General features: G+C 42.2%; 1 protein-coding gene across 3 annotated transcripts in view; it reads left to right on the top strand.

Moving 5' to 3' along the window:
• Positions 1-23,599, top strand: part of ZFPM2 (zinc finger protein, FOG family member 2) — a 444,680-nt gene that overhangs the window by 104,567 nt on the left and 316,514 nt on the right. For 2 of the 3 annotated variants that reach the window (XM_054020228.1, XM_054020227.1), the window contains exon 2: positions 3,821-3,979. The exons of the other annotated variant lie outside the window; for it this stretch is intronic. In XM_054020228.1, coding sequence (XP_053876203.1) covers positions 3,821-3,979 — 159 coding nt within the window. The remainder of the gene's footprint in view (positions 1-3,820; positions 3,980-23,599) is intronic. 3 annotated transcript variants of the gene reach the window in all.

The raw sequence follows: 23,599 nt of genomic DNA, 5'->3' as shown, positions 1-23,599 counted from the left end.
AGTAAAATGAAAAGCATGATTAATAACTGATAACATCATTACATTAAAGCAAGGAATTAAAAGGAAGCACAATGTAGTCTAAACTCACTCTAGGAATCGGCCCCACTGGGGGCCTCAAGCAGGAATATTTTTGGGGCCTCCCCACTCAACACATGCTAATAATTAATAGGGGCCACTTTGAGCTGCTGGGGGCCCTAAGCAATTGCTTAGCCTGCTTATGCCTAGCACCAGCTCTGCTAGGAACTGATGAAGCTGCAATCAGTAATCTAAAATGCTGTAAGTAACATCAGCAAAATTAGTGAAAGCAGCCAATTGAGGGAAAAACACCACATCAGAGAAAACTCAGAACTTCCACTCTTTTTAATATCATATTTATTGTTGTCCTTGTGACTTTAATTTTAAATTAAGATAGTTCCATTCAAATTACCAATTTAAAATTCTGGACAGGATCGATTTCAGTGGAACTACTTACAGAGTAAGGTAGCATGAATTAGGATAGCAGAATTGGGTGCAGGATCAATTTTTAAATGGATTAATAATGAAATACAATGCTATGGAATCATTAAAATTAGAAAAAAATATCTACCTGATTAACCCCTAGCTGAATGTAACCATTCATTTTCAGTAAAGGTCAGCATAGTTTTTTTTCGGGACTGACTTTCGTCTCTGAGCATTGTGTATGTGGATGATTCTTTGATCTGTGCCTGCAGATGTCTAGGTAGGCAAGCATTTCTTCATTAGAGTACACATATTGGGGATTTGTTTATCGGCATCTAGATGTGTATCACAAAATAAAACCACATTCAGATGTACACCTACAATCTGTGATTTTGCATGCATGTGATGAAATTTACACTTCTCTAGCCAGATGCATACACAAATTGGGAAATTATATATGTGTTTCTGTATTTGGCATCTACCCACAAAAATGTTTGATAAAAATGTTTTTAATCTGAGCTTCATTTAAACCAACCAACCACCATAACTTCAACCCCCTTGCTGCTTTTTGGATCTACTATGTCCTCCTCTCTATCGACATCTGTTGAATTATATGTGACATTCTGTGTACTACTTGAAAATAATGTTAATGTGTCTTATAAAGTGAATATTTCCAGGACTGCCATAAGTGAATACATACGGACTACATATCTATTCTTTTCCTTAATTTATAATGGTAATTATTAGGGTGCTGACTACATACTGGTGACCCCTTCAAAGAAATTGGTTTTAACATCTCTAAACAGGCATAAATATCACCTCACACATGCAAACTGAATTGCTCAGATATTCTTAATATATTTTCCAAGCAATTCTTATTTGGAAATTAAAATTACTATAAGCTAATGTTTCAGCAGGATGTCAGATTGCTGAAATGTGGGCTGTTATGTTTCATTCAAATAAAAACTGCTTGAAAAATACATTGAAGACATATGACCAGTTTTGGCAAGATATGGAACATGATGTTTATGCCTGTTTATAGATGGTTGGAGTTACACACACCCACACTGCTCCCCTCCACTCTCTTCGATCCACACAAAGATAAAATCCTCTTAGCAACAGTTTCATTGTTTAATAGAATCAGAATACTGTAGAAGGCACTTTTAGTAGATCATCTGTTGCAAACTGCAAGATTTCTGTGTATCAATTTAAATGCTACACTTTCCCCACTTACAATGACTAATTATGAAAATCTCTTTAACATTTGTGTTCTTTTGTTCACTTACCTTACCTAAAGATGCAGGAACACTTTAAAAGCTCTAATTTAACCTCTTGGTGTTTTATAGGGTTTATGGATGAATGCATTTGCACAAAAATCATTATAAAATTAAAAAATGAACGTGTCTTCAATAAATATCTGGAAAAGAGAGATGAGAATAACCAATAAAATGTATTTGTCATTTTCCAACCTGGCAAAAGTGCCATCATTTTATATACTCATATTTAAAATTGCATAATTTGCGGTGGGTGTTTTTGAAGTTGCATTTTAAAACTGAAATTAGAAGTCATGTAAGGTGTCTCACTGATAGCACTGGAGATTGAAGTTCTATACATATATGGAATGCCAAAGACATTCCAAGTTCTCCCCAGATTCCCTGCCAATATGTGCTCAAACTTTTTTTGGAATAACCTTCCCCCTCGCCCCCCCCAGATATGAGATGGTGTCCATATCTCTATATCCAGGCCCACTCAACTACAGGCTTTCCCAAGACTGCCAAAAAATGCAGGTGATGATAATGGCACATTTTTGATAATATGCAAATAATTTCTTTGGGCATAGATTCAGTCTTTAAGAGAAAGGTCTAGATTGTGCAACCCTTACTTTATACTGGTGAGTATGTCCTCAGACAAGTGGACCCGTTGTGTCAGATTCTCAGGAAGTGTAAATTGGCATAGTTCCATTGAAATCAATGCCAGCTGGGAATCTCTCACCCAGGGATTTCAGTAAAGACAAATATCATATTTCTGAGAGCAAGGGTTGCACAATCTAGCCAAAAATGAATTTGACTACTTTGATGCAATGGGGGCAATCACGGATTCCTAATAAATCATAAGAAATTCCAGTACAGTCAGTATTCTGTTTCTTTTAACAACTTTATTCTTCCCTCTTCATTTAATGCAATAGGACCATTTATGTACTGCATCTCAATATTATAGAAGTATTAAAAATAATACTGGAAAACTATCCTATAAGTACAAATTACATTTTTTCATTAGAGAACTAGCTTTCATTTTAGCAAGAAATCTTCAGTCAATTATAAATGGGGCCATGCTTTCATTAGCGAGAGAAAGGTGTAATTTTTCTTCAAGTCTTAACCATGTATTTTGAAATCTCTTTTGAAATCCACTTTTAATATGAATTTTGAAAAGTATAGAATTTATTAAAATCGCACTTCAATTAAAATACATTCCATTATTTCCACTCTCTATTAAAATCTCAGGTAAAATTGTACATCTGTGAAAGATGTCTTTACCAGGTAGTTAATATTAACAAATGAACATAAAGTGTACTCATTATTTGCTCATCAGGAAATTTGACCTTGCCCCCAGGCTAGTAGTGACAAAACATAGTTACCATCTGTTGGGTGTTTGGTCTATGTGAAATGAATTGGTAATCTCAGTCCAGTTTCTGTCAGCTGTGTGTCCACAAAACAAAAAAATCAGCAGAACTGCCACTGACTGGTACCCCATTAAAGAGGTATCAAGACTTCGTGCCAAGGACTTAGTGGCCATAGAGACTGCAGAATTATTTTTAACTGGTCTCTTCAGAGCAGAGTTGAGGCCCCATGGCAGGGCAATGTGGGAAAACTTGCATTGTCGCTGCCTGTGCTTTAACTATTCAAAGAATAGATGACTCAGGTCTGTAAAGCAAATTTAATGAGTACTAGAATTCAATGTAACATTAAAAAAATCTAACAAACACAACAACATTAAAGGGTTCTTCTTCCACATATACAAGTGGGGTTTGCATATATAACTTCCATTTCCATTGTTAGGAATGGCTGGCTTAAATACCACAACTGGATAAATGACAAAACAGATAATTTGCACATATTATTCCAAAAATATAGTAATATTTTGCATATTTGAAATATATGTGAGCTATTCACTGAGCTGGCAGAATAATGAGAAAAATCACATTATATTTTGCAATACATTGGATAATTTATCTGATAAATGTTATTTGATCATTTCTAATAAATTCCCAGCACAGCAATTGAAGAATAGACCCTAGTTGTAGAATTTAGTTGTAAGATATGAGGCTTTTATTTCATATTACTGTTAGATGATTTTGGTACAGTGTCCCTGATTCTTTTTAAAGGGCCCCTTGAGGATGCCATTGAGGATGAAGAGGAAGAGTGCCTGTCTGAAGAAAATGACATTATCTCAAAAGAAGACTTTCCACTGGAGGAAAGCTTTTCTGCAGAGTTTGAGCCTGAGAATTTGAGTTGTGAAGAAGTGGAATACTTTTGTAATAAAGGTAATGAATGAAGCACAGTGCTTGAGTGAATGAAACCGATATGTGCACATGCACTTGATCAGAAACATTTTGTGGTGTTTGAAATGCAGAAAAAGCCCTATTAATATGAAGCCCTAAATTAAGAAAATGATCAACTCTTGTTGAGTCATCTTTTAATCTGGTAGTACCGTATATACTCGTTCATAAGCTGAATATTTTTGGTAAAAGTGAAGCATCAAAAAGTGGGGGTCGGCTTATAGACAGGTCTACTCCAAAATTTGATGATTTTAAACTCTATGGAATCATTGAATTGAATATAGAATAGATTGTCATTTTGTTTACCTGGCCACTTCCCACAGCTCCCATTGGCTGGGAACAGCAAACTCACTGGGAACTGAGGGGCTCCATGTCTGTGAAAAGCTCCAGGTAAACAAAACTTCCAGGCCCGCTAGTGGCTTACCCTAACGGGCCAGGAGCCAAAGTTTGCCAACCCCAAATATAGGGTCAGCTTATGAATACAGTTTTTGCTATTTTTACCTAACCATCTTGGGGGGGGGGTGGCTTATAAATGAACGGGCTAATGAACGAGTATATATGGTGATTACTGCAAATATTTGAATATGGTAGATCTGGAACTCAGTTTCTAGAGTGTTGGTAATCAAAACATATTTATCTTAACTATTTAAAACGGACCTCAGAAATCCATCACATAAGACAGAGAGACAATACAGCAGGCCACTTCATTACTTTCTTGCCCATGTTAGGAAGCTTGCTGTGTTTTTGGATTCTTGAATTAAAATAGTGCTCATTGATGATACACTGTCAGCACTGTGAGGTCAATGATTTGCAGAAAGGAGGGCTTTTAAAGTTGTAGGTGCCCATGCTGTTCCCAATCCAGCTGACAGAAAGGTTTCCCTTTTATGAAAAACTGATTTAACTTTCTTTCTGCTAGATTTCCATTTGATTGTTTTATTGTTTGTCTTTCGCAGCTAAGGATGCGCATCCAATATCTAGAACCGTTGTGGTAATTGTTGGCTTATTAGTCACAACGACCTAGGAAGTTTGGTTTCGATGATTTTTCTTTCTGTTCTCTTCAGGGCATTTGAATATTTTTTTCTCACTGGGATAGTTTGGTGGTCTCTAGTTTATCGTTCATGATTTTCCTAGGCAAACTGGAACAAGCCTCTTTGAGTGCAGTCAAAGGCTTTGGCCCGTAGGCTTAGGCCCATAGGCTTAGGCCTATAGAGTGCTGGTTGCCATAGACGTAGAGGCAGGTGGTAGAAAGCGGAGAAGCAAGAAAATACAACTTCTGTAAGTTTCTCACACATGTGACTATGTTAGGAAGTTAGTTAGTTAGTTAATCCTTAGCAAGGATATGGCACCTAGGTGAACAAACAATAAAAGACGCAGTTTTGAATTCCAGAGCTAAATGGGTTATCATACTAAGACCGAACAAGATGATAAATGAAAATACTTTAAAAACACAATGAGCTAAATGCTGTTAACATTAAGAACATAAGAATGGCCCTACTGGGTCAGACCAAAGGTCCATCTAGCCCAGTATCCTATCTTCCGACAGTGGCTAGTGTCAGGTGCCCCAGAGGGAATGAACAGAACAGGTAATCATCAAGTGATCCATCCCCTGTCACCTATTCCCAGCTTCTGGCAAACAGAGGCTAGGGACACCATTTCTGCCCATCCTGGCTAATAGCCATTGATGGACCTATCCGCCATGAATTTATCTAGTTCTTTTTTTAACTCTGTTATGGTCTTGGTCTTCACATCATCCTCTGGCAAGGAGTTCCACAGGTTGACTGTGCGTTGTGTGAAGAAATGAGTGCCGTAGGCAAACACTGCACCCATTATGAGCTCAGTGGTTGCTCATGCTTACTCTGGATATTAGTTTGCTTAGTTGAGTGGAAATATTTGGCCAGACACTGGGATTATTCTATAGTTATTTTGTGATGTAGCTCAAGATCTTTAACTTTCATTTGGATGATCAGCTCTTCCCAAGTCCTCTCTGACCTGTCTAGGATGCTATCTGACTCCAGAGGAAGGGGAGGGGACTCTGAGAAAGGATTCATATCGGGCTGATGCAGCTATTGCTTTCCACTGTACACTCATACTGCTTAGAAAGTCTACCCATTCTACAGAGCCCACCCCTGAAAATAGTTCTGTTCTGTGTGAACAAATGAAAACGTGTTTACTTCCTTATTTTATTTGATTTACAGGCAATAGTAATTTGTATATTTATAAATCTTGCTGTTTTTTTTGTGGGGGACAACAAATGAAAAAAACAGGGATGGGAGTGAGGGTCACAGGTATAAAATCAGGGATCTGGAGGGGGACAATGAGCAGAGAACCCTGGACGACTTCCACTACTCCTCAAAAGCATCCAGGGAGCCAGTGGACACAGCCCAGAGGAACTCTGTCTAGAAACATGACTTGAGGAAGGATCAGAAGTAGGCCCTGCAGTCACAGATCACCCTCCACCCCGGTTTAGCTTCCTCCTCCAGGTACAGTGCCAGGAGGAGGCTGATGAGGAGGTCTCATGACTTTGTAGGGCCATGATTAGGGTATGCGTAAATCAGGAGGTTTGGGGGAAAATCGGATATAAATGTGTGCCAGGGTCTCCCTCTCACTGCAAAAGGAACAGGTGTCAGAGAATGTCATGAACCACGCCAGGCACCATGCTCATGGCACCATGAAGGAATTGGCAACTAATAGTCCCGGCAGGCTGTGGGACCAGGGTGGAATAGGGATTAGCCCACTGGGATGCCTCTCCCTCCTTGGGTAGCAGGAGTTCCTGCCACTTGGTGTCAGAGCAAGACAAAAGGATGAGGAAATGAAGGGTGTGGATCATGAGCACATACAGCTGTTTCCTGGGTGCGGTTAAGAGACGGACTGGCTGTATGTCTCACAGCTGGATCAGACAGTATGTAGGGGGTGGCTGGGGAAGCACGGAGGGCCAGGGGTCAGGGTCAGGCAGGGAGCACCCTTCTGCAAGACCCATTCAAGGAAAACCGCAAGAAGCGGGTGTGAGGGCTGCCCTCAACTCCTGGAGCACAAGATGGGGGACATGAGGGATGGAGAGTTCACATGCGCTGGCCAAGTGCCATGGGATTCACCCTGTCCCCCTGATTGTAGTCCATGAAATCGCCAATCCTGGTGATAACAGCCAGAACCAGACTCCGGTTCATCGACGGGGACTCCCTCACCTGCATACCTAAATGGGGGTTGTGTAGCAAGGGCTCTGCAAGGAGGTCCTCCCCATGAACCTGGTTGCCAAGACTAGCTTCTAGGTCTTGCTGTTACTATGTCTTTAAAAAGGCATCTACTGATACATTTAAGTGAAAAGTTGAAGTTAAGGTGATTCTGTGTAACTAGACCAGGCAGTAAAACAGGTGACTTAAGTTTAGGTATGAACCTGATCATATATCCCAGGAACTGGAAGTTGTAAAGATATTTGTTGATTCTTCACAGTGAATGCCATTTCGTTCTTGATGCTCCTTTCTCCAGGTGATATGTATAGTAGTAGTTATAAAAGAAGTTTTAAGCCTATCCACAGCAACTTCTACAGGGAAAAAAATTTAAAAGAAAATTTCTTAGGATAACTGGGCACATAAAATTCCTAATCTCTTTCCAACCGAGGCAGTGTAAAAGAAAAGTCCCACTTTGAAGTAAATGGAGAGCCTATTCTGTAAAAGAATGGAATAGGAGAGTACAAAGGCAGTGGTTTTCAAACTGCGGGCCGCGACCCAGTACTGCTCGTGGAATGTAAGGCACTGGGTCACAGCGGCTCGGGTCAGCACCACCAACAGGGCCGTTAAAAGTCCCGTTGACAGTGCTGGCTGGCTAAAGCAGGCTAGTCCCTACTTGTCCTGACACCACGCTGCACTCCAGAAGCGGCCAGCAGCAGGTCCAGCTCCTAGGCGGGGGGGCCATGGGGCTCTGTGTGCTGCCCCTGCCCTGAGCACCAGGGCCGCACTCCCATTGGCCAGTTCCCAGCCAATGGGAGCTGGGTGGGAGCAGTGCCTACAGGCGAGATCCACGTGAAGCTGCTTGCGCACCTCCATCTAGGAGTCGGACCTGCTGCTGGCCGCTTCTGCTGCTGGCAGCATGGTCCACAGTGCCAGAACACCCCGCAGTCCTCACCCCACACCCCAACCCTCTGCCCCAGCCCTGAGCCCCTCCCACACCCCAAACCCCTCATCCCCAGCTCCGTTGGGACACGGGCATCAACAATTTTCTTCAACTGGGTCGCCAGAAAAAAAGTTTGAAAACCACTGGTATGAAGGCATTTAAATGGCTCAGCTACAGTTGAGTTGTGTTGTGTCTCAGAAATTTAGTACTGGTAGCATGAGGCCACATGTTTTGTTTTAAACAAACAAAAGGCAGTAGGGAAAAACTCACCTGGGAAGTAAATGAGATTCATCTCACAGAGTTTCCTTTTCACCCTCCTCCCAGTGGAAGGGTTTGTGACATTATTGAATGAGGCCCAGTGTTGCTAATTGTCATGATTTTGTCATGAGTCTCATGCTATTTGGTGTTTTTCTTAAAACCTCAGATGCTGAAATCTAGAGATTACATGATGATTTTTTTTTTCCATTTTCTACCCTTCTTGGGTGTGGAGGAAAGCTTGAAAATGTGAAGTGGCTCAGAAACCAGAGAGAAAGAAAAAAGAATCTAAATGCATTTCTTTGGTGGCCTGACTCGTGATTTTTGAATGCTTGGATTTGGTAGTACTGGAGGCCTGCAAACACACACATCCTGTAGGTCTACATGGAAAGTAGAAAACAAATGGGTAGATCCAGGAACCCTTCTCCCACGATGACATCATGGCTTTTGATGCAGCCATCCATACTGCCTTTGGTTATTTCTGCCTGCTCACCACTATAGATGCAAGCAGAATGAGTTAATACTCTGTTGTAAGGGGAGAGTGCCACAGACAGTGACTAGTCCCAGAAGTAACCCTTTTTACCCTTCCAAGTTCCCGTAGAGAGAAGGTAAAAGGGAACAGGGAAGGGTTCTAGTGAGGACCCAGACAGGCAAAGAGCATGTAGCAGAGCTGGTGTTTACCCCCTTCTTTGCTGTGTTATGTATGTACAGTGTTTACTTTTTAATCCCTTCCCAACCACATACAGGGAAAGAAGAATTGGGCCCAGAGGTTTTAATTATTCCAAATAGGCATTGAAATTAACAAATCATTGGAAAGGGGCAGGACTGAGTTCACATGTTATTGACTTGATTGAGATGGGATACATGGGTATTAACAACTTGGCTACTTAAGGCATTTGGCAGGAGGGAGTTTTCTGTCAGGCTCTATCTGGCTGTTTTATGGAGAGGTAGCATTCTTGCAACCGGCTTCCCTGATAAAGTCCTACTCCCAGTTGGTCAAATGGTGTGGGAAATAGCCAAAACTTTTAGACAACCAAACATTCGAATAACAGAAGTGCTATTTTGAGTTGCAATTTCACTGCTATAGAAATATGGGGAATGAAGGGAGTAATGCTGATGTTTACTTAATACTTTTTGAAGCTTGGGGTACAATGCTTGTCAGAAGAGACCGATGTCTTCTCTGGGAGTAGGTGCCAATAGAATTCAGTCTCATCAGTGTTGTAAATCTGCTGGTTTGTAAGCCCCTCCATTTCCATAATCTCCAGCAGTTGGTTGTGATAGGGTGCAATGGACTCATAAAATGGACGAATACCATGCCAGTATTTAAACTGGTTGAGCCAGCCATCACTGGTGCTAACAATGGCAAGGGGTTAGTTGAGAAATTATTAGCTGGTGCTTAACTAACACAGGGCTTCATGGGGGACACACTTCATTTGTGTAACTACAATTTTTGTATAAAGGGAATTTGAATGACTGGACTTGTACTGTATGTCCACCCATTAATTCTGGGCTGGAAAATTGGTTTGACCACAAGATTGCCAGACAGAGAAAGCAAAGGAGAATGGTTCTGCAAAAGTGTGAAGCAAATTAATCAAACTGATTTTGAGTTACATGTCATTAAACAACTTTCCACTTTTCAAATTATGAATTTTGTCTAGTTTTTCTTTTCCAGCTAACTCATAAATGGCTTGTTAGAACAAAACACCTGGAAAATTCCCAAACCAAACCAAAAAAAATATGATTTTTAAACATCAGTTAAAGTTTCTAAATGTCAATAATTGCACTTGTCATCCTGATCATTTCAAGGGATCGAGAACTTAGAGTAAATAAATGGACATTATTTAAATATAGATGTATTATAAGCAGACTATACAGTTAAAGTTTTCTACTATTTTTATTATAAGTCTCCACAGTTGCTTATAAATAACTTTGTCAGACTTCAGCCATTTTGACTGATATTTTTTCCACGTCAGGCTGAATTTTTTTGGAAAGTTTCAACAAAAATGGTTCGGATGTTTTTTGAGAATGAAGCCAGAGAAAAATATGTTTTGTCAGTTATAACAAAATAAGATATAACAACTGCTTCTTTGAGAAGTTGTAGAACTTCCTTGAGCAGGGACTAGAAATTTGACAGGAGGTAGCTCTGGTGTCAAGGGGGTGACTTTTGCTGTCATAGTGAAAATCCATCTAGATTTGCCCAAGCTCTAAGCCTCTGAAAATTGCTATTTGCTCTTGCCCAGTAATGGTTGTTACAAGTCTGTTAGTGAAAATATCTGAAGATTCTCTCTACAAGGAGCATGTTAGCCTGAGGCTTCAAGGCCAAAGAAGGACTTATCCTGCAATTGCTCTTCCTGGTTGCTGGGAGCTGCTGTGGTACTTAGCACAAAAACTGAGATGAAGGAGACAATCTCTCTTGTGCTGTCCTTGCTAACAGTAAAGAGCATGGATGAGGAAGCAGCCTGATTTGAATGCAGAGGGGTGAGAGGCAGTGTGGGGACTGAGGCAGGCGGGGTAGTAAAACAGAGTGATAGGAGACTGGGAGACAGGCAGGCTGCAAGTGATTGGGAGACAGGCAGGCAGGGTGAGGATCGGAACAGAAAGAAACCAGGGACAGGCTAAGGATGATAGAAACAGAAGTGGTCAGACAAAGAAAGGGGAGGGAAGTCATACTAGGGGATGGGGCAAAAGGGGACAAACTGGAGCTGACGGGTAGAAGGGACAGGCTGTGGAAGATGGTGCCTTGTATGTGTACTTGGCTATGCTGCCTGAGGGAAAAATAGAATGTGATAATCTCATCAGCCATGCCCTCGCTCCTCTCTCTCCCCCCAGAGCCTCCTGCACACCACGAAACAGCTGATTTGGAGGTGTGGGGAGGGAGGAGGAGGCGCTGATCAGCGGGGCGGGAGGCACTGGGAGCTGGGTGGGAGCTGATGAGGGGCTGCTCACGTATTACTGTGGCTCTTTGGCAATGTACATTGGTAAATTCTGGCTCCTTCTCAGGCTCAGGTTGGCCACCCCTGAGCTAATGTCTCTATTCAATCTGTGATTTTTAATGTCCAGCAAAGTTATGAATTTAAGCTCTCAGACTTGTCATTTGAAAGTATTGTGCGGGTTTCCTTTGAGGCTGAGGACTGATAGGTTACATATAGAGTGATCACTTTGTGGAAAAGTGCTTACCCACAGATGGTGTGGTATTTTTATCTTTTATCATTTCCTCATTTGAGAGCGGACATCTCATTAAAGACTATCATAATGCATACACATGGGGGGACCAAATAAAAGTTGCACAGGCATTTTCTTCCAGACTTTCCCCTACACACACTTACCACAGGAAATCCACATTCTTCTGTCTTCCCAAAATCCATACCAGTTCTCTCAGATAGTACTGGTTTTGTACACTGAAAGCAACAGGGGGAAAAGATCTATAGGTCTGATGCCTCCTCTACTTCTTGAGGGTGGGATCTAACAAGTTGTCACACTCATCTCTCTTCTCCTGTGTGGGCAAGAAGCAGTATGATGATGAGGCCTCTCCAAAGGGAAGAGGTATCTAGAGGTCTAGGGTAGAGTGCCTGAGGCTAGAGAATTTTCAGATGGCTACGTGTACAGAAGGGAAAGGGCAATATCAGAGAGTAGATGGTGGCCTCTGTCTAGCATTGGAGAATGGGAAAATCATCAGGACAGCAGATGTGGGAATATTCTTGGAGGTGTTAGATAGAGGGAAGAAGCAAAGGGGGGTAATGGGCATCTCTGAAAATTAAGGGAAGAAGTAGGAGAATCTGTTGATATTGACTCTGTCATGGTGTAGGTGGGTATTCAGAGCTTCCATGGCACACAATCTCTGATCCCACCTGACTGCCGCATTTTGTGGAGCTTTCTAGTTGTAGCTGTGCTGTTGCAGTGCCTTCAATAAACTATCTCATGCCACTGCCCTATTGCTAGAGGCCACATTGACAAATGAACGCTATACATAGCAAATCTGCAGACATTATTGACTGGGAGGGCATTCCTGGCACCCTTAACACTATTGGTGGTCTTCAGGACCCAAAACAGGTGGGTGGTCCAATCATAAACCAGTGGTTGGTAGGGTCCATTATAAATGGTGTATGCTTCATGGTCCCAAAGGCCAGACTGATTCAGATGGTGATATAGTTTCTACCACAGGTGTTCAGTTTATGATGCAGTGGTATATGGTTAGAGCAGGGAACAGTAAGTCAATACTCTAGGTTCTATTGTTTCTTCTATCACAGACTGCTATAGTGTGTCAATTTGCTACATATTTGCAAAGGGCATGACAAAATGGGGCTCTGATCCCTGATTGGGGCCCCTCATAGGGCATCTGCTTTTCCTGTAGAGGTAGGTGAAATATAGTTCCATCTGGAGCTCAAAAATGCTATTCCTGAGTCAGCAAGAGGGGAATGCTGGGGACTGTATGAGCGTTCAACCTTTACAATAGTCTCATCCTCTGGCTATGGCAGTGAAGAATGAGCCTGGAACCTGAACTGAGCTTTCTGTTGCCACTTGGCTGCCAGACCAGCTTAGGTCTGGATTTTTTTACTTTAAACCATGTGCAGTCAGGCTTGAGATTCAGGGAAACAGCTGCAGAGTGATTCTCCATATAAGTGTCAATAACACTAAGTTATTTTCCTTCATACTGGATGTGAAAAGCTATCACCGCCACCATCTATAATACCAGCCGAACATTTAACACCCTGAAAATGATTTTTGTGAGTTCCTTCTACATTCTGGTGTGCATGGTTTTATTTTGTGTGTAAATATTCTCTGCTTCTTTTCTACCTTGCTCTAATGTCTTAACAACCATGCTTGCTGTTTGCTGTGTTTGTTGGATCAGAAAGTAGGTTTAGCTATTTTTTCAGAAACCTTTTGTCAATGTGGTTCTTTCCTCCTCAGTAGTGGCTTTAATGACATATTTTTACCTCCTCTGATTCTACAGCAACTAGAAGCAGGATCACCATAAGGCAGCTCTACCATAATCACTTTGAGCTCAATAAGGAGATCTTTACAGGCAACTTTGTTCTTTTTCTTAACGGGATTAAGAAGCTCAGCTCTTTAAATTCTTGCATATAACACTGACATTTCCAGGGTGTGTTTTGGACGAGGGAGTTCAAAGAGAAGGAATAAAAAAGAAAAGCCAATATGACTTTGTTTTTTACCTTGCTGGAGGAGCTGTTTGTGCAAATCGCCTATAAGCTTATTGACCTGAATCTTTGACTCCTTGTTTTCTCTGGATTTGGCTGGAGTGTAGACACTGATAGAGCACTGATAGAGGTGATTGAACAGCCCCCAGCTTTGCTTGGCACCAGACCCAACACCCCCTCCCCCCCCAGGCCCGACATTATCTTTCCCTGGCAATACTTCTGTTTTCCTGGAGCTCATGCTCCTTTAATTTTTTTTTAGTTATTTTTAATTCGTTACGTTTTCTTTATGTAGGCTTTCCAAGTAAATGAAGGGCACATTAATTCTTTTTGGTAAGCAGAGATAGGAGAGGGCATGTATATGTGATGATGTGTGTTCATCTCATAGGACAAAAAAGATCGTCCATGCCATGAAAAAAATAACACTTTTCAATAATATCCCTGTAAAAAAATACAGTATCAGACTGATTTATTTGTGTATAGATTGGGGGTTCATGGTAAGCTTTCCACTCAGCAGAGTGTGGGTTCATTTCAGTTTAGCTGCATTCCATTCAACTGAGACAGTCTACTTTTTCTGGCTTTGCTGGATCCTGAGCATCCTCCATTTCTTCATCAGATGCAGCATATGGATCCGGAGAAGTACGGGATCTCTCATGGCAGCTGTAGAAGGGCACAAATTAGTTAGAATTGGCTCTTTCCATGATGTGAAAGAAGGCTTTTTTCTTACTAACATATGCCTCCTCCTTAACCCCTTTTTCTGTCATTGCTTTCTATCCCTCTCAGAAGGGCCACAACCTTTTTTTGATAGAAAAGGAAGGAGATAGCAGAAAGTGTTTGAAGTTATTTTTTCACTAGACTGAAGGGTCTCTGACTAGCAACTGGGAGACTGCTTGTCAACTACTCTATTCTCCTTTGGTTGCTACCCGGATGTCATCTCTAGAGGTCAAATCTTGGTCCCACTGAAATGCATGCCAGAGTTCCCAGTGATTTCAGTGGGATCAGGATTTGGCCCTTCGTGACCAAGCACACCCTGCTCATAATCAGGAAGCGAGGGCGGGGTCATTGAACAGAAAACTGAATTTCACAATTAACTAGCAAGCTGGATTTTAAAAAAGGAAACAAATAGAGTTAACTAGAGAATGGCTTTAAAATATGCAGAGTTGTGGGGTGAGAGTAACTCCTGCCTTTTCAGTCAGTATGTTTTGGGCTCCTTAAGAACAGTGAAATTGTGAACTTTATCATACCTGTGATTATTTAGTCACCACAACCCCAAATGGGATTATTTAGTCACCACAAATACTGTGCTGTCCCCTTTCTTAGAAATTGTGAAAATTTAACTTGACTCACAAAGTAAGAATTTCAAATGAATTAGAGGTAAGCTCCCATAAAATATGAAATACACAAGTGGCATACTTTTATCCATTTGCTTGCATAGAGTATTATAGCTGTATATCTGTTTCTGATATTTTTGGGGTGGGAGCTTCTATCTCTTCCACCTTTTTCAGCTGATGTTGTCTTCTCTTCTTGGTTTTGGATGCTGGTGGAGGGTTTTGAGACTTTTCATGAAGATTCATTGTCAACCCAAGTCCAAAGAACTCAGTTGTGCACAAGCTTAGCACCCCTAATCAATGGCTGTGGATGGCGGCAGTAATATAACTCTCAAAGCACTGGAAAAAATAAAGGAGTCCCACACCTATGACCTGATGGTATAAATATTATCTCTGGAAGGATTATGATGGATGACACAGAACTAAAGGAACCATTTACTTGTGACAGCTAATTCTGTCACTTGTTTTGGCACATAAGATATCCTGACTGTTTTTGAAACAGCTAATCAGAATGTTGCGAGTAATACTCTGAACATTCTTGGAATCTGGGAGACAAACTGGATTGGTATGGACTCCCAAGATAGTAGACAGAGTACTAGTTTTTGTTTTCTGATAATCATTGCAACATAACTCATTGAGGAGTGTAGTGGGTTAGTGGTGGTCCCTCCCATTCTGGGTCAGTGGGAGGCCACTCTGCCTTACTATGTCACTGGGTATCGCCTAGGGTTGCCAATCCTCCCAGTTTTGCTGGGAGTCTTCTGGAATTGGGCTCTATCTCCCAGAGGCTACTGAAGCCAAACTGGGAGATTTTAGGCCGCTAAAAGTCCGGCAGGGCTAAGGCATGCTCCCTGCCCACCCTGGTCCTGCACTGCTCCCAGAAGCGGCCGGCACGTCCCTGCGGCCCCTGGGGGGACTAGGGAGTCTCCGCATAATGTCCCTGCCCCAAGCACCCACTCCACAGCTCTTGTTGGCCAGGAACTGCGGACAATGGGAGCTGCGGGGGCAGTGCTTGTGGGCGTGGGCAGCGCACGGAGACCCGCTGGTCCTACCCATGGGGCTGCAGGGATGTGCCGGCTGCTTCTTGGAGCAGCGCGGGGCCAGGGCAGGCAGGGAGCCTGCCTTAGCCCTACTATGCTGCCACCCAGGAGCCGCCCGAGGTAAGCACCTCTCTCTCAGAGCCTGCACCCCTCAGCCCTTCCTGCACCCCTATCCACTCCCCCAGCCTGGAGTCCCCTCCCAGAGCCCGCACCCCCTCCAGCACCTGAACCCCCTGCCTCAGGCTCAGCCCAGAGCTCCCTCCCACACTCTGATCCCCTCAGCCCCAGCCCTGCCTCAGTCTGGTGAAAGTGAGTGAGGGTGGGGGGAGAGCAAGCGACGGAGGGAGCGGGGATGGAGTGAGCAGGGTGGGGCCTCAGAGAAGGGGCAGGGCAGATGGGGTGGGACAAGGGTGTTTGGGTTTGTGTGATTAGACAGTTGGCAACCCTAATGTCTCCTAGAGTCAGGGAATTAGCAGAGCATTGAACAGTTTAAGGGCAGAGCAGTACAAGTCTATGAAGCCTGGCCGTCGGTCATGGTGGGGCAGCAAACAATTGAAGGCTCTGGCCTACAGTCAGGGCAGAGCAGCCAACAGTTAGGGGCTCTGCCCGTGATCTGGGCAGAGTAGCACAGGGGTTGGGTGTCCTAACTCCGGTGGACGGCCAACAAATGCAGGTTTCTTGGCCTAGAGAGGGGAGGCTGCCAATCCAGGGGCGGGGTGGAATACGGTAAGGGAGCCCAGGCCCACTCGACTCCACCAGGCCCCGACCTAGTGCCCTAACAGTGGTGGAATATTCCACCACTGGGTCAGTGAGGAATTCAGCTGCAACACGCTGACCGAGTCTCTGGTCAGCTGCCCCTGGGCCACGCCCTACCCGCTCTTCTGGGTGTACGTGGATCTGTGGGGGGTCCTCTGCTTGCATGGGGTAGAAGGCCAATGGCAGTCCCAGCGACTCCTCAGGGTCTTGGTCAGCAGGCGGCTCCAGCAGCTCTGACCAGTCTTCAGCTCGGCAGGGGTCTCCCAGGTTGGGAGTGGGCAGGAGGCGTCTGTCTCCTTCGGTGGCTGTAGCCCAGCTGAGTCCAGGACCCACCTTTATACTTTCTGTCCTGCTTCCTGACTTCCCGGGGGGAGGGACAAGCATGGCCTGGCTCCACCCACCTAGTTCAGAGAGTGGGCTCTCCCTTTTTGGCTCAGTGAGAGACCACTCCGCCTCACTACAAGGAGATTTAACTGCTTCTTAGTATAGAGGTCGCTGGAGTGCTACACTTCAAATACAAGCAACAAACTACTCCTAATAAGACAACTTAAAATTTCACTTTGTGAGGAGTAGGCACCTATTACTGAGTGTTATATGGAAAACAGTGTTAGGAGAACATAATATAAAAAGGGGAAGAGTACAGGATCATAAATGATTGCAATGGTAAATTTAAAAGCCTGAAATGTTCCTCTTCTGTGACTCATGTTCACTCAGCCAGTTGCAAAGGTGGCTGGGAGAGGAATTCATGTAAGAAAAACTTAATATTTTTAAAATAGAAAAATAGCAGAATTTCCGCTTTAGTGAATCTAGACTATAAGAAGCCTCAGGCACCCCAAAACGGTGTTCTTTGAGGCTTGCCTGGGCCTATTTGAACCCATCTCTCTATTCTAGTCAAGGTTAAGATACCTGGTTAGGATGCCTATGGATGAGGCCCCCACAGAACTGCTTTAAGTCCTGGAATTTCTTTAGAATCTGAGAAATCTCTTGAAAGCGTGACCCTCTAGTTAAAGGTATGTGGCTATTTAGGAATGAACTAAAATATCATAACCACTCTCTTTTTATAACCAGTTATAATCACACTCTCCCTCTCTTTCCAAGATGCTGCATCTAAAGAAACACATTAATATAGGAAGTGACCTGGGATCACAGGTGGATGTGATGCAGGTTAATGTTATGTTTTTACATTTAATTTGACAGTGACACTTTCTGGTCTTAGTGTTAAATAACATAATTCCCTACCTCAATGATCACTAAAGCTATTGATTAGAACAAATCTAAGAGCTAGATTGTGCCTGATCGGCACAGTCCACTACTGTGCCGCTTTGTACAGCTTATTCCCATCCCTAATCAGTGCTATCATGAAATGAGTAGGGTGGGGAGCATTTCCTACATTCCTGCAGCATTGCCAATTCTTACATCAGATATCTCATGGTATTTGGTGCTTCCCTGAAAGCCGCAACTGCTGGAGTCATATGAGTATATGAGAATTTCAGCTTTCAAAAAAAAAAAAAAAAAGAATAAAGATGCTTAAAGCAAAAAAAAAAAAAGGTTTAAAACAAACAAAAGGAAGTATTTCTTCACACAAAGCACAGTCAACCTGTGGAATTCTTTGCCAGAGGATGTTGTGAAGGTCAGGACTGTAACAGGGTTCAAAAAAGAAGTAGATAAGTTCATGGAGGATAAGTCCATCAATTGCTATGAGCCAGGATGGGCAGGGATGGTGTCCCTAGTCTCCGTTTGCCAGAAGCTGGAAATGGGCGACAGGGAATGGATCACTTGATGATTACCTGTTCTGTTCATTCCCTCCGGGGCACCTGGCATTGGCCACTGTCGGAAGACAGGATACTGGCCTAGATGGACCTTTGGTCTGACCCAGTGTGACTGCTCTTATGAGTACGTTTCTAGCCCTAATGGTTGAAGAGTAAAACCTGAAAACATGAACCCTAAGTGCTCAAAAAAACAGCAAATAAAAAGAACACACAATTTATTATTTTAAAAAATCTAATGATTTTTAAGATAATTCCTGATTTGTGTGAGCCTGACTCATGACTTTGGGATGCTTGGGGTTGGCAATACTGCTCCAGAGAGCAGGAACTGCTATTCTGACTGGCCCTTACATAAACGGTGCCAGGTGGTGGGAAGGCTCCCTGTGGTCTTCCCTCACCCCAGAGTCAGCTATATTAGGACTAGATAGAATCTGTCCCTAAGTGATTATAGCTATTGTTCTTTCAACTGTGAGGCTGCCCTCCTGGGGAAGCTCCAGTCTTCCTTGGAGAATGAAGCTAGCATAGGGAAAATACTAGTCAGCCTCTCTCTTAGTCCTTTACACTTGGGATTCCATATGTGCTGAACCATGGCATAGCAGTTAGGCTGCTGGTGTGCTCAAACCATTGTCCTATTATTTCCTTGTGGGCTATCTGCCTGTTGTCTCTTGTATTATACTTATATTGTAAACTCTTTGAAGCAGGGACCATCTTTTTGCATATATACAGTACCTAGCACAATAGGGCCCTAATCCATGATTGAGGATCCTAGGTGCTACCAAAATGCAAATAATAACTAATAATGCCCACTGCTCACATTTTTATAAAACAGGGGAGCCTTAATATTTTTTCTGTACATCAGGGGAGGAATGGCTGGGCAAAATTTGAAATTCTGTCAACAAAAGGCTTCATCCTGCAAGATGCTGAGAAGTCTGGCCCTGATTCAGCAAAGTACATAGCATGTGCTTAACTCTAAGCATGTGAGTATCCTATTCATTTAGTTACTCACATGTGTAAAGTTAAGCACTTGATTAAGGGCCAGATTTGTAAAGGCATTTAGACCCTTACAGATGCAGATAGGTGCCTAATGGGGTTTTCAAAAGCACCTAGGCACCTAACTCCCATTGAAATCACCTTTAAAAATTGCACTAGGTACCTATCTGCAACTTTAGGTGTCTCAGTACCTTTAAAAATCTGGCCCTAAGTGCTTTGCTGAATCAGGATCAAGTGCTCAGAGCCTTTCAAGATTGAGCCCTAAAATAGGGGCTCAAATTAAGGAATTATTCTTGCCGTTTTGGAGCAGCTGTTCACTGAGGAAAGGATGGAAAGTCTAGAGAGCTCTTAGGAATCAATGGGAAACAGGGAAACAGTTCACCTTGACTCCTCCGATGATATTTCTTGTTGTGTTCATAGAATAGCTTCAGGAAAATTGGTCTGAATATAAATGCTGCCAACTCAAAACTCATAGTGATAGGAGAAAGGAAGTAAGAGGAGGCAGGGATATTGCGAACAGGAAAAGTACTAAGTAATGTAACATTTTTCACTGGAGGAAATGCAGTAGTGCAGATGGTGGTTTTCTCTAATGGAGATAAACACATGGATTAGAAAATTAAGCAGTACAGTCACCAATAGAGTATCAAAGATCTAGAGAAGAAGAAATGTTAGACTAACTAAATGAACCTGAGAACACAGTGAGGTCTTACCCAATTCTTACGAATACAGTAGTACCTGAAATTGGCAGAAATGTCTGACGTTGATAGGATGATTTTGGTATAGAACATTGCATCTGCCTTTCTGGTCAGTGAGTGGATTCTGGCAATTGCCAGTTTAAATACTGTGTGCTCACTTTTGCATGTGCACCCCATTATCACTGCTTCCACTCCCTTCCCCCCCCCCCCAATGAAAAAAACCAAAACACTTTAGGAGAAAGTACCGTGGATTGTCCTCAATATTTGCCATACTGTGGTTAAGGAACCTGATTGTGAGATTGTCCAGGGCAACCAGGACCCTGAAGTTATCCTAAATAAGATTCAGTCCAGGTTAAACACTGACTCCTGACCAGCCCTATCCAAACTGAATATTAAGAAGAGTGCAGAAAGCAATAACATAAATGGTTTCAGAAAAGCAAAATGCTGAGATGACTGGTTACCACATTTGAAATAGAATTCACTGATTGACCTATGTAGAAGAGCTCGGCTCATTCATGCAGATGTAGCTAGGGGAATAATTTATGTTCTGTGTTGAGGTCCAGATTCTGCTCATATTTTAGTTTTACACTGCTCATGTTACTCCTGACTTACATCAGTATAAGTGATGTCAGAGTCCGGCCCTGATAGTTGTAAATTCTACAGTATCCCAATGCCCTACTTTCATGGCAGCTTCACTGGAAGAGAATACCTCTGTTATATTTTTCCTTCTTGCAAGGCTTGTAAGAAAGAATTTCTTAGCATAACTTCGTAGTCACTGTAGACTTATCTACCTGGTCCCCAAACCAAATGATGCCTATATATGGTGAGATATGAAAACATCACTCTCAATGTATTGTTAATAGCTTTATTCTGAAGGTCAGCATTCTTATACAACAAACAGATTATAAATTTAAGTAGGATTTTTGGCATTATACGGATGTACTATACATGTTCTGTATATGCTGGAAACTTACATGACCATCAGCATTAGAGTGTTTTGCTTTTCATTTTTTGCTTTTTCATTTTTAAGAGTATGCAGAATCTAAGAAAGTTATATTTTAAAATTATTTTACAAGGATCTCCACTTCAGATGGCATGTATTTTAGGACATCCATATGTCGTCAAAATTTATCAATAAGTCCAATGCAAATCCAAATAACGTATTTCAACTTGGATGTGGTTCCCTTCAAAGTATCTGAGGTCAGTCTGCAAGGATCCCAGAAAAGCAACACTATTTTCACTGAGTACGCTGCTTCCATTGGATTCACAGGGCTAGATCCTCAACAGGTATATACTGATGTAGTCGTGTTGGCTATGCTGATTTACAGAAGCTGAAAATCTGGTCTGTAGTTTCTACTAACGTTCCAGTTCAACAAGGTATTTAAGCATGTGTCTAATTTTAAGGATGTGAGTAGTCTCATTGGCTTTAGTGAGACTAATAATAAAGTTACACATATGCTTATGTACTTTGTTAAATTGGAGCCTAATATGAGAAATGATATTCCTGAGTCTCTGTATCAAACCTGTTGGGTTTTTTTTAACAGTATTGAATGTTATAACTCAGAAGTGATGTTTCATTCTGAACAACTATATAAGAATGTTAACAATTTAGGTTTACATTTATGCTGTGAGGGAGAATGAGCACAAACTGAATTCCAAACTTTAAATGTTCCCTCACACTAGTATGAGCTACAGTTTGATGTTTGTGACTGGTACAGTCCTTTACCCAAAGCTATCTTGTCTGATGATAAAACCATGAGTGTATGAAGCTCGCACATTTTTCATCTCTTTTATGACCTTATCTTTCATGAGCGGCTTCTGTGAAGGTATCCTAACTATAGGAAGCACCTGGAAAACATATATGATATCTATGCTGTGATAAGCAGTTGTGAACAAGAAAGTAGATCTATCATTTCTGAACTGTTCATTGTTAAAAATACTTTGTTGGTTTAGTTGATTGCAAAATACATTATAGGGTGACTAACAGCTACTGTAACACTTCTAGTTGAGAAAGTTCAATAGTTCTATTGTCGAAGAATTTCTGTAAGAGGTTAATATTGATAGGAATAACATGGATAAAAAGAGCAGGGTTAAGAATAACCGTCTGCCTGTGTGGCTGCTTTGAAATACTGCAACTACTTGTAATAAAAGTTGGTTTAATAGAAATTGGAAAACCTGTATTTTATGTAAAAAATATTTAATTTTCAGAAACAATGTTTATACATTTGAAATTGTTTATTTGCAAGCTGTCACTGTTTGCTGCTTTGCCTGCATTGTTAGAGACTTTAAAACCCTGCCCCATACGTTTCAAATAGTATATTCCATTTTACAGTTTTCCTATCCCTTTGAGTCATGATCACTTGTGCCATGTTAAATGATGATGTGTTCATTTTCCTCTTATTGGATTCACATTTGGTTATGAACACTGGGGGCTAGATTCATAAAAGGTCTTAAGTGCCTCTGGTATTCACAAGATCTCCACTCAAGTGCCACCAAACCTTGTAAGTGCCTAAACTCACTCAGCACCTATGTTTTTGCAGCAAAAGTTCCTTACGTGCCTGTGTTTCTGCCTCTGAACATGTGCTGCTGCCCCACTCTAGCATCCGGATGCGTGTCAGCTGCCTAAGCCCCAGTGCAATTCAGAAACTGAGGGAAGCCAAGTGTTTGGCCACTTACCTCACTTGTAGAGCCCAATCCAGGTAGGCTTGCTCTGAGCAAGCCTAATTCCATGCAAAGCAACTGGGGGAGGAAAGGCAGAGGCTGCTACTCTCCCTTATAACTTTAGTCCAGTGGTTAGGGTACTCATCTGGGAGGTGGGAGAACACCAGTTCAACAACAGTTTCCACCTGTTGAGGAAAAGGGAGTTGAACAGAGGTTTCCCACCTCTCAGGTGAGTGTACTAACCCTGGGCTATGGGATATTCTGACATGGGGTGTCCTCAATTTCTCTAGTTAAAGCTGTTGTTTAAATAATTAGAGTCATTGGAATAGGGGGCTTGATCCTGGGTGAGTGCTCTAATCACCAGTTATAGAGTCATTCTCATGCATGGTCTCTCTCTCTCTCTCTCTCTCTGGCCCAATGACTCTGTAATTATTTATCCAAAGTGGAACAGCTTTAACAGGAGAGGCTGAGGGAGACCCACATCAGACTCATATCCAATGGCTAGAGCGTTCAGCTGAGAAGTAGGATACCCCTGTTCAAATTCCTGTTCCTTAGCAGGCAGAGGGGAGGCTTGAACTGATGCTCTCTTACATTCCAGGTAAATACCCTAACTACTGGACAAAAAATTATAAGAAAAAGGTCCCCATCCTTGTCCACACTGAGATGTTTCACAAGGATTGTGAGATCAAGCCCTATATACATAGTTATTTGTAGCCATTGATTATTCATGGGTGTTTAGTTGTTCAACAATGTTATCTTCTCTCTCTTTATATACTGTATAATATATGCACTCACATACACACATGTACACTTATTATGGATATTCTATCTGAGTGTCATAGAAATTATTTAAGTTT

This window comes from Malaclemys terrapin, chromosome 2 (genome assembly GCF_027887155.1).
Source record: "Malaclemys terrapin pileata isolate rMalTer1 chromosome 2, rMalTer1.hap1, whole genome shotgun sequence".
Classification (NCBI taxonomy): Eukaryota; Metazoa; Chordata; order Testudines; family Emydidae; genus Malaclemys; species Malaclemys terrapin.
This window is presented reverse-complemented; position numbering and strand designations above follow the sequence as displayed.